At 37.7% G+C, this 12,217-nt stretch overlaps 1 protein-coding gene across 6 annotated transcripts in view; it reads left to right on the top strand.

The window, feature by feature from the left end:
• Tenm2 (teneurin transmembrane protein 2) overlaps window positions 1-12,217 on the top strand; it is an 892,009-nt gene that overhangs the window by 185,386 nt on the left and 694,406 nt on the right. For 4 of the 6 annotated variants that reach the window (XM_071612002.1, XM_071612001.1, XM_071612000.1 and 1 more), the window contains one exon: window positions 2,751-2,764. The exons of the other annotated variants lie outside the window; for them this stretch is intronic. In XM_071612002.1, coding sequence (XP_071468103.1) covers window positions 2,751-2,764 — 14 coding nt within the window. The remainder of the gene's footprint in view (window positions 1-2,750; window positions 2,765-12,217) is intronic. 6 annotated transcript variants of the gene reach the window in all.

The following is a 12,217-nucleotide window of genomic DNA, read 5'->3' as shown; positions in this document are numbered from 1 at the left end:
AAGACGGTGAGCTGGCTGTTCACATTGGACCAATTACACATTACAAACAACCTCCTCTTCTGGGAAGGGCAGGCAAGTTTGTTGTCCTAATGAGCCCTGTGCTGTTCACACTGAAACAAGACCTCTCTGTTTCTAGGATTCCACTTGCGTCTGGGCCATCTGCTCTTCTTTTTTGCTATCTAGCTCTATTCATAGGATGCAGAGGCGCTGGAAACTCTTAGAAGGAATCTGGTTTAATGATTTCTTTCTCAAGACGTCATCTCCATTTGCAGGCTGATGTGAGATCTGCTGAATGACTTCTCACTTTAGGGTCAGTGCTCACCTGCTGCCCTCTTCCCAGCACTAAGCATTCTCAGGATGTGCTATCTTGTGGCTCATCTTCAGGGGGATGTGGAGTTGCCAGGAGGATGGTTTTGGAAATTACCTTCTTCAATCAAAAGAGCTCAGTCCTGTGTTTGGGTCATGGACGTTGACCTGCTTTCCTCAACCCTCTGGGCTTCACCAGGGAGTAGAGTTGCTTCAGAGATGCAGGGAATAGGCAAGGGAGATGCTCTCTGAGAGTCACCTTTCTAGATGTAATAGAGAGCCCTTCCTGGACAGCACCACAAGAGCTTTTAAGTTTTCTCAAAAATGATGGGGTTGGGGGCAGAGAATGATGGCAAAACATGAACTAAGAAAAACTATCCTTTTCATGTTCATTTTGAAGTATTATTTCAACTTGTCAAATGTTTCACCAGCTCCCTTGTTTGGGTTTCAGGAGACAGTGACCCTTATAGGAGCATCATCACTAAGACAATGAAATTATTCTCTGTACTGGAGAGTTATCTTTAAAAAAAAAAATGTGCAATTGCTTACTTTTTGTTTCAAACCAAGTTTGAAAATTTCATTTACAAGGATTGTATTAAGGGTTTAGCCTCTTAAAAAAAAATCCTGAAGTCAACTAAACTGTATCTTAGCTGCCAGAACTCACTGACTTGGGTTCTGTGTCCCTTTTCCTGCACTTCCAGCTCCTTCTCTTTTCTCATCTGTCTTGGTTTTGTTGCAGCACTCTGGACTCCTGCTGTGTCCCACGGGACCTTTTCCTACTACCATGACATCTCTCTGCATCCTTAGCATTTTCTTAGAAAGCATCTTTCCCTGACCCACCACCATATGACAACTTCTAACACACGCCGTATCAGGGATCATTCCTTGGTTGCAAACACCACAGACAACTCTGGAAAACTCAAGCAAAGGGGAATTTGGCAGGAGAATTGTTAGGCAGGCTGGAGAACAAGTGCTAGAAATGGGCTTGGGGACGGTTTCCCAAAAAAGACCTTCTGTTTTAGAGATGCATACTGAAATATTTATGGATCAAATGACACTTTTTCTAGAATTTGCCTTAAAATTCTCGAGTACACAGTGAGGGTAGATAGGACTATAAAAGGAACAACTCAAGAAAGGCCAGGAGTTGGAGAGTTTTATGGTTGGATGAGTACATTTACTGCTATCTGTACTTTGGGACATGTTTGGAAGTTCTGTGGGGAAAAAAAAAGTCAGAATTAAAATATGCATCCAAGGCTGCTTATCCTGAGAACATACTACTACCTTAAATTAAAGGATGGGTGTTGTGACATGACAGGGAAGTAATTCTGAGATGCACCTTAAGCAGGACACACTTGAAGGTATTTGCTTTACCAAGGTGTGTGTGTGTGTGCATATGAGAGAGAAATATACATGTATGTATTTGCATGTATTTGGATGTGTGTTCTATGAAGTACATGTTGTATGTTCTGAGAAAAGTAGCTGCGTTCTGTGAAGTGTGTATGACATGGTGAGGATATATGATTATGTGTGTTCTTTGAGATGTGTGTGCAGGTTCAAGAGTGCCTATACACTTGGATTTGGGGGCGGGGGGCAGGTCTGACAGTTTGTAAAGTTTGAGAGCAGAGTTGGGAGAGATGAGTGATTTTTGTCCATAGCAGGTCCATCCCGTTTCTAGTTGACAATTATCTTATTTGCCTTTGAGGTTTTTGTCCTATAAATATTAAACCCAAAATAGGATTATCTTTTCCCTCAAATGAGTATGTTTTCTCATTCTTAAATCATAATTTGTATGTTCTCAGCCAGTGCCATCCAGTGTAAAACTATAATCTGCAGTAGAGCTTGTTGTCAATAAATTTTCCACGAATGTATCTTTCTTTTTTTTTTTAATAAAAGGAAATGGGGAGAAACCAAGGTGACCTAGGTGGTTGGGAAGCAGAAAATATAGAAAATGGTGAGAAGTTGAAGAGCCACCTGGTTAGGGATTTTCAGGTAAATGAGCACTTACCTTCTTTCTGTCACTAACACTGGGCTGAAGTCCAAATTCCTGGCAGGCAAGTGTCTGATGGAACAAGGTTGTTTTAATGCCTGGTTTCTAGCTATATCTAGAAGATGAGTGGAAATTTTTGGAAGGAAGTAGAGTCCTCCAGGGATGTGATGAGTTACAATGGGTATTTGAATACCAGGACAAATAATATGGTATCCAGGGGGAGAGATGCAGTTCCTTAAAGGACCTTTCAGGAGGTAGTTTCAAAGGGGAGACAGCTAACTGTTTGGGAGAGGGGAAATTGCTGGGAGTCCTCAAATACACTATGAGCCTCCTCAGATTTTCTCCGTGACTCACAACTGCTCATTTTTACTACAGTTTTAAAATCTTTAATAGCTTCGGTTACTGCAAAATTAATTCTATATTTTTCTAGGGTGATTTCCAACTATGGACCTTCTAGAACAGCCCCAATCTGTCATCTTTTTTTTCCAGGGCCATTGTAGTCCCCGGTAGCCTGCAACCACTAGTCACAAAAGTCATTTCTCTCTTGAAGATGCTGCTTGCTTCTATTCACAGGTGCTGTGGGTCAAGTTTCTCCTTCTACCTGAACATTATGGTCTTTCTTTTTGTACAAATATCTACGATCTCTGTTTGCTTTCTGTTACTCTAACAAAATGCCTGAGATAATCATCTTAAAAACAGGTTTATTTTGACTCACAGTTTGGAGATTTCCATTCGTGCTTGGTTGGCTATGTATCAAAATACCATATCATGGTTGGGAGAGTGTGACAGAGCAAGCTGCACACCTCATGACAGCCAGGAGGCAGGACTGAGAAGGAGGAAGACACCAGAGTCCCACAATCACCCTCAACAGTGGCCCCAGTGACAAAAAACCTCCCACTAGGCCTGACCTCCTAAAAGTTCCTCTGCCTCCCAACAGAACTAGGTAGAGGACTAAGCATTCATTACTGAGGCATTTGGGGGACATTTAGGATACCAATTGGAACATTATCCCTCTCAATTTAAGACGAGTGACATGGGTTCCCATTGTGCTTATTTGTGCATTTTTGCCAACTGGTCCTTCCCATAGAGTTACCTGTAGTCAGTGTGAATACTGTCCCTTCTTCAGAGGGCCAGCTCCTTAAGGACAGGAGCCACACCCTACACCTCCATGCATCTTCTCCGCTGTGGCAACCAGCACCCCATGTAACCAGTGACAGGTGATCACAAACTGTGGACTCCTAGCCAGACACACAGTTTGAATCAGGCTTTCGTGCTCTGGCAGTGGTGGAAGTTGATTTTGGTCGTTGCATGGGTGCATTGACAGTTGCCTGAATCTGTATCTTATTAGTGACTCAGAGCTTAAGTTCTATGCATTACAATCTGTCAACTTATCTATACTGACTTCTCTATCCCTGTCTGTTGTTGTTTAGAAATGAGGTGTACCCCAAAAGCTCACTCATGGGACAATGCAAGAACATCCCTAGATGAAATGATTAGATTATGAGCACTTTGACTGAATCAGTGGATCAATCCACTGCTATGGATTCATTGGATCTTGACTGCATGCGGTAGGGTATGGCTGGAAGGAAGTAGGTCACTGGGGCTATGTCTCTAAAGTTTTCATTTTGTCCCTGGTGAGCAGAGCTCCTGCTCTTCTTCTTGGATGTCATGTCCTCAGCTGCTTTTCTCTTCCACCATGATGTCCTGCCTTATCTTGGACCCAGAGCCATGAAGTTGGCAAACCATGGCCTGAACCTCTGAAACAGTGAGTCGATGTATACCTTTCCTCCTCTAAGTTGTTCTTTTCAGGTATTTTGGTCACAGCGATAAAAAGCTGACTCACAGGCCATCCCTACTCCCTGGATCCTTCTTGAGTCTCCCGTCCCTCCCACGCTCTGCCAAGTATCATGTTATCCATTTGACAGGAATAATTCTGGGGGCTCGTTGCTTCCCTTGAACCAGGTTGGAACCCTGTGAGAGTTTAACTCAGCTGCACCCTTCTCCCTTAGGAAGATTTGGGAATGCTCTGGAGAGCTGGACTTCACGATAGTCTTAGAAATAAATATTTATTGGAACAATCCACTCGTGATCATAATACAAGAATCAGGAGAAATGAAAAAAGAAGGTGAAGGTGAAATATGTAAGGAAAGTCTGACTTCTGCGGTTGTTTGCTAATTGTCACACCCCCTAGAAAGGAACTGGTTTTCCAAACTTGACACATGACAAAGACAGTAAGGAATTTGGAAGCAGAAATGAAAAACAGGCAAAGTACTGGCTCATGCAGCTCGCTCTAGATATTTTTGGCATGGCTAAGATGTGCTAGGAGTATTTTATTTTGACATGAACTCTGACCACTTTTCACTTGTAATATGAAGAGAATGCATTTATTTACCTGAGATAGGGTCAGGTTTGTGATAATCACACTGTGATGCACTGTGACCATATGAAGGGTTTCACTGATTTATTTGAGCTGAGTGTATCTGTAGCCTGTGGTGAACAAACTTGAGTGACCTATTTCTTCTTTTTTTTTGTTTAAAAGTCAGGACTATAAACAGTCAAATTATGAATCAGGAGCTAATAGGATGAATAGATGCAAGAAAACAGCGTGCAGCAATTTAATGAAAGAGAAATGTGTTGTATGCTCAAGACACAAATAAAATGCCACTTTCAGATTACAGTTTTTCCAATCTATTTATTTGCTTCATTTTCTTTAACTGCTGTTTCACTCAACTACAACTTTTAATATTCATTGCATAAACAATACAGAAAAGCTTAGTTATTTACAAATATTCCTTGAGCTCTTTCCAACTTATTTTTATGTTTCACTGTCTATAATGGAGTATTTAGTTACAATAGGACACTGCATTTTGCAAGGTTAAGTTATTTCTCTTCTTTTCAAGATGTCTAAGAAGATCTGGCTAGAAAGGCCTGCTAGCTAAATGGTGGTCTTGATGAAACTCCCTGGATCCCTGTCTGGACACATTATTTTACCAAGTGTGATCTTTGGATCATGGAGTCCGTTTCAGGTGGTGATTCATTCTGGAAAGGCTCATTCTCCTGTCAGTCAAGCCAAGCACATCAGAATGTCTGCTGGTGAACAGAGACCTGCATTTTTAACAACCTTCCAGAAGATTCTGTCCATACGAACTTTTGATTTCAGCTTTGGCCATGATGTCAGCACATAATTCATCTAAGAAATAAGAAGTGGATTTTGAAAGCAATCAACATAATCTCAGTTTCCAAATATTTCTATAAGAATTACACTTACTACTTTTGTTGATTTTTATTGCTTTGCAGGATAAACAACACATTCTTTAATTTCAGGAAATCCATGCAAGCAAACTTCCACTCCCAGTGTTTGGAAGGTCTGTTTTAGACATACCCTGCAACCCAGCTTCTGTGGACTCAGTCCCCAAACCTGTTTATCCTTTTATTTCAGCTGTGCTGTTTTACTCCTGTGAGCAAAAATCTATGTCTCTGTTCCTCTTCTCATCAGATGTCCAGCTGTCTGATGAATGCAGACCAGTGACCCACCCACCAGCTTGACTATCGTCTTCTGCACACCCTGAACCCACATCCTTTACTTTAATACCTGCAAGACATTTTATGAAAGATATTCAAGACTGTTATTTTTGTAAACTCTTCCAGTCAGGAACCATCACTAATTTATGCTTAAAAATAACACTTGGGATTTTCTATATTGCCACTTTTTACTAATCAAAGTAGTATATTTTACTGTGGGATGCTTGGAAATATAACAATCCATCAAAATTTTAAAATAACTTGATAGCCCACAATGTGGATCTTTATAGTTACTACACATATTTTTAAATTGAAAGCTCAGGAAGGAAAACCATTGAGTACATTGCTATTTGCAGTTTTGTAGCCTTCTTTTCCCCACTTAACAAATCTAAGGCTTCCTTTAGACAGGGCATCTGTGGGAACTGGGTCTTGAGGGAGGACCGGGAGGAACAGTGAGAAAGTGTAGGATAAGGAAGAGGAAGAGGCAAATGATGGCAGCTTGAAAGTTAACAGGAGAGTAGATATGAGTAGAATAACATCCTCCAGTGTCTCTCTGTGTATGTGTCTGTGTTGGAAATAAATAGACTCTATGATACATGATCTGAGGCAACAGACTCTCACCATCAAAATCCAGATGCCTCTGAGGTTTGGCAATCACTTCATGTTCAGTTTTCCGACAGATCATTGCAAAGGTAGAGCCAGTGAAATCAAGCACGTGGTTGGGTTCTGGGCTTGGGTTCATTTTGCCTTTTCAAAGTTAACCTGGGAACTTCTCCATAGAACTTATCTTTGTCTGCTAATGTGGAACAGATGCAGTTTCTGTCGAATGGAAGAGCTACTTGATTTCTCCTAATGAAAATTGTTAAAGTGCAGAGGATTCCTATTCTGTTATTAGGGTTATATTAGGCAACTGGTATTATTCATTATTTCTAAATAAAGCAAAACGTGGACCCCCATGCATGAAGATATTTATTACTTATTGATATTTAAAGGTTGTTAAATTAATCTTATTTAAATTACTCCTACTGCCAACCACTGTTACAATAATTTATTATATAATATTACTTGAGGGTTTTCTTTTACTTTAATATAAAACTTGCAAAAGCAATATATTGCCTGTAGATTTTCCTACAGTTCATTGTAACTGTGACTAATTCATCACAGCTGTTTAGACATGCAAAATCTATAATACTTCATGATGTTGATTTTCTGTTTCTGTTTTCTAAGACTAGAGCTTGATTTGAAACCATATAATGAAAAATTACATGCAACTCACTGGAAGAAATATTACTTTAACCACTTGGAGGTGGAAGACCAGGAGTAGCCGTAGGATTCTGTAGATAGGGGTTGTGTACATGAAATTCTTATAATTTCCCTGAATTTTGGTATGTCCCCCCAAAATATTGAAATTAGATCTGTATTTTGTGGTTTAGTTTTGATCCAGAATTAATGGCATTACTTTTCCAGTTATTGGCAAGTCTCTGCTAGGTAGTATAGATGTTTTCCAATATCATTCTCCATGGGCTATCTGGAGACTTATTAGCATGTTGTTCTTTGTTCTACCATTCTCTTCCTGTTCCTTCCATTCTCCTCCTGTCCTCTCTTCCTCTAAAGGGTGGTTATACTACTTTGGGTCATCACAATGCAAAGAGTGGGCAGAGACAAAAAAGAAGTGGCATTTCAATCTCTCTACCTCTTATCAGATCTTACAAAGGGTTAAAGAGAAAAACAAACCAGGGGGTAAAGTGAGGCTTGTGCTTATTGGAGGGGATGGATTGTATCTGTTGCATTAACATGAGTGATTGAATGCTGCCTCAGTATCATTGTGTTTGATATTCAAACTGATGCTATCATTTTCTTAGTGATGATTGAAAGCTGCCTTGGTATCATTATGTTTGATATTCAAACTGATGTTATCATTTTCTTAGTTTGCATGTGGAAAAGACTGATGAATTATTAGTTACATCAAATCTTGAACATGTGCAAATTAGTCAAATGCAAAACATGTTTATAATATCCATGATTATTCTTCCATTTATATTATTTCGTGAGGCTTCACACAAGAGTAGAAGAATATGTGATGCTTTAACTTCCACTTAGTTATTTAGACTTTAAATACCAAAAGCACAGGGACCTTAGTAAAACAAGGGATATATGTGGGTATGAGGAAAGGAATTGTTTTTCAGCCAAACTGTTGTTGTCATTCAAAAGCTAATGGAAATAGGAAGTGAATTGGAAAAAGCAGATAAAGTTGTTGGAGAAAAGTTCCTTTGTATGGAGTTTGTCTACTTTAAAAAGTATGCAGGAGAAAAGAGTGGTGTAGCTGGCATTCATCCATTCCTGCCTTCAGAAAAAAAAAATGCTCATTTACTAAGAGAATATAGCAACGCACAAAATAGAAACAGGCTCTGCCTTGGTGGAGTTAGGAGAGGCAGACATGAATTTCAAACTCATAAAAATCATAATCACAAGTTACGGCAGATTCTAGAGAGGAAAACAAAGAGGGTGATGAGAAAATATTAAAAGGATCACAGTCTTAAGGGCTTTGAACAAAGTAGATCTCTTTTAAGGAAACGATATTTGAGCTGGGGCTTTACATAGTAGGAACTGTCCAGTGGGCAGGTGACAAGAAGAGAATTCCACATAAAAAGAACAGCATGTCTTGCTGAGACTTCCCCATCTTTAATAACATTTAGTAACTTTTTGTAGCACTTGCTGTATCACAGGTTTTTGTTAGCTTGTGGTATTGCACATGGATGCTGTGGCAAAAGGATTCAGAATCTATGCAATAACTGAATAGACTTTTTTTATATGGTCAGATGAGTAATAAATGCTCCAGTAATTTTATGCAATTGTACTGACTGTTTCTGCCTATTTGCAAACATATTTGTGAGTCTTCCAAGAAGTCTCAGTATGCGAAATTTGGAAAGAACTGCTTTAACTACAGCTAACTTTGTTAAACTGCATTTTTCAGTCCCAGCTTGTAGAAAGGGAGAATCAGAAACCACATTCACACTTTCCTTTTCAGAAAAGGAAAATAATTTGGTATTTTACTGTTACAAATATGCTGATGTCTGAAGTTACATTTAAAGCTATTTTTAGTAAATAAGACTCAGCAATGGAGTCAGGGTTGCTGGCGTAGGATTCATTTGCCTTAATGACACTTAGGGTTGCTTGACTTCTATTCCATTTCCTGGTGCCCAATCCCATTATTAAGGTAAGTGAGTGTGGAATAAAAAGAGTAGCTCTTTCAAACTATCAGTTTAATGGCTTCACTTCATTGAATTCCTAATTTCTCATTACTGAACATGAGTGATTGTTTTTAGGATCATTCATAAATGGCATGAAGAAATATTTGCTCTACCGTATGTAAAGTTATTTCTGGATGTGAGGTTCTAGTCTGAAAATTATCCATCATTTTGAACCTATTTTTTCAAGACATCTAAATTAAATACAAATTAATTTATTTGTGAATATTCTGTCTTCACTTGCATAATTATCCATCAAACTTAAACAACTTTCCTAATGTAAAATGTCAGTTAATTATTAATACATATGATTAAAGCAAAACAAGTTTCCAGAAGCATTTTTTTTAAAATTTGCAATAGATTCTATATGTGATTCTGATCTACCCACTTTCATCATAACAAACTAGTTATAATCTTGCTAAGTGCACCTTAATTTTAGATAAATAGAACACTATCTACCTCTCAAGAAATCAAAAGAAAAAAATTATTTTTAATTCAAATTTATTCTTAAACTCTATCATTCACAAGCAATTTTAGTAAGTTTTCAGAGTAAGCTTGTCATTGGCTGTGGTATATAGAATCGTCTCTGTTATTCCTCATTAAAATATAATTTCTCATTCTTTGCTAGCACTAGGTCAATAGTGTGGTGTATGTAATAAAATATTAAAAATGCAATGTAATCTATTAAAGATACTGACGATGTGGTGGAGTATATATATTTTATATAAAATTACCATTTTCTATAAAAATTAGGACATAAATTATGGCAGTAGTCTCAGAAATACCTGTCAACACTGCATACCTTCAATTCAGGATGAATGTAGGCATCACATCCCTGGCCTGGGCCTGGTGACATCATGCAAATGATGGCATTAGTGTCCAGAGTAATAATGGCTTCCCCTTCACCCTGTCAAACAGTATCAGTCTGCTAAACTGGAACTTTTGTTGCGGAACTCAAGGAAAGCTAAAGGAAAAACTAAAGCAAGTGCCAGGTTTCTGTGGATGGGTTAGTAAAGAGATTTGTTGATAAGTAACAATTACTATAGGCAGGATTATGGAATCTAATTTTTTTAAAACAAAATCCAAAGATGTTCTTTCTCTGTAGATTTTATTTTTCTTTTGGCTATAAAATTAGAACTTGTCACTCCACCATGGGACTCTGACAGTTAAATAATAGTTTGCAAATAATTAGTGGAATGAGAAATTAATGCCCAAAGAAACAGCCCTGTGACTCAGCGGACGAAGATACACAAGGCAGGTTTACCAAGGAAACCCCACAGAACAGGCAGAAAAGCTTTCAAATGAAGCTCCCAACCAGTGTGTTTAAAAACTTCCTTTAATTATCAGAATAATTTTCACTTGAAAGTTAAAACCAATTTAGCCCAAACATATTTTATTTTAAGCATTTTCAGCATGGAAAGGGGTTGGTGAATTACATTAAGACACCCCCCCCCCATACTCCTGCCTTCTATCCTCCATCTCCCTTTAATGGAAAAGGGGTACTGGTAATATCCAGCTATCTTGCTAATACAGCTCCAAGTACAAAGAAAGGACAGTAGGGGTGGTGATTTTAATTATCTATGTAAATTAAACTATGTGCTATAGTCCTGTGATTGAAACTCATTACTTTAACTTTATTGTTTAGTTATGAGTGTAAACCTCAGCTCAATTAAATTATAAACCAGATCCTAATGGCTCCACATACTCAGTCTTTGAAAGAAAAGAAAGTACCAAAAGAATAAGGACAGGACAAAAGAATATGGCAACTGTGTTTTCTATGTTATCATCCCAAATATACCACTGTGAGGTTAGCTTCCACTTTTTGTAACCTGTCACTGGATGACAAGATTTTCGGAACTGTTTGTTGCAAATTAATAACACAAAGTCATAACAAATGCGTCCTTTTGCTTTGTCCATTGTACGAAACACACAGTAATCTCATAACTCTCTCCCTCAGCATTATGTATGCATTAGGACTTCAAGCTCATTTTTTTTCTTAGTATCTGACATATCATTTCATATTTTAGGGAGTGTCATATCTTGGTGTGACAAATAAAGGTCATTCTTCTTGTCTATATTTTTGCCACCTCGGGATTATCCATAACTGTCAGATTGTGTAAGATCCATTGACTGTAGACTAATTGTCCTTAAATTAAATATATTAAAATTAAAATTTCTAATTGTACTGAGAAGCAATGCTGTATTTCCCCTTGAGTCATTCTTGAATCAGATTCCTCACATGGGAGATTGATTTAGAGATAGTTTTATTTCACTTGAAATAATTGAGGACATTCAAAATGCCAAAGTTATTAGATTAACTTGAAAAGTTGCCTTTACTCTGCAGATTTATTTGAAGAACAAATTTTAAGGTAGATACCTTTAATTGACACTTAATTAACATGTTTAGTTTGGATTGATTCTTGGGATTATATTTCTTATTACAATTATGATATTTTTATTTGTAATAATTATGTACTCAAGAATCTAATAATTGGGAATTTAATGGGTAATTAAAGCTACTTGACTTTTCCAACAGAAGTTATTATTATTACTGATAATAGTAATGAGTGGACATTTATTAAGTGCTACTTCTGTGCCAGGAAACATGCTAAGAATTTCACAGATATTACCATATATAATTTTCACCATAATGCTATTAAGGTATTCTCATTATATATTGTGCTATTCTAGGTCTGGGGATGTTCGGTAATCAAATGCAGTTTAAAAGCTGGGAACTGGCAGGGCCAGGATTTGGATCCCATGTGGTTTATCTCTCAATCCCATAAAGTGGTGTTTAATAGAAAGGTGGATCAATGGATCACAGGGAAACCTAAAATATCAATTTAAGAATAACAAAGAGTAGTGTTTAGTTATCATCACATCTGGCTGTCTTTCCATTTTCAGGTCATTATTCACTAAATTTTTGAAAGAAGGCAGTGCTTCATATATATTTGATTCTGGAGGCTTGCAGAGAGAGCACTTGCCAAAAATAGGTTTTGAATAAATATTTGCTCAATTTAATTTAATTGATATTTATTTTTAAAGTGCACTGAAATATATTTTCTCAGTTTGGAATGTGGCTCTATCAATGTATGGAACTCACCCTCCTAAGTTTTAAAGTTCATGGTGACTTTTCCTATGTCTTCTAAGGCAA

Source organism: Marmota flaviventris, chromosome 5 (assembly GCF_047511675.1).
Source record: "Marmota flaviventris isolate mMarFla1 chromosome 5, mMarFla1.hap1, whole genome shotgun sequence".
Lineage (NCBI taxonomy): Eukaryota > Metazoa > Chordata > Mammalia > Rodentia > Sciuridae > Marmota > Marmota flaviventris.
This window is presented reverse-complemented; position numbering and strand designations above follow the sequence as displayed.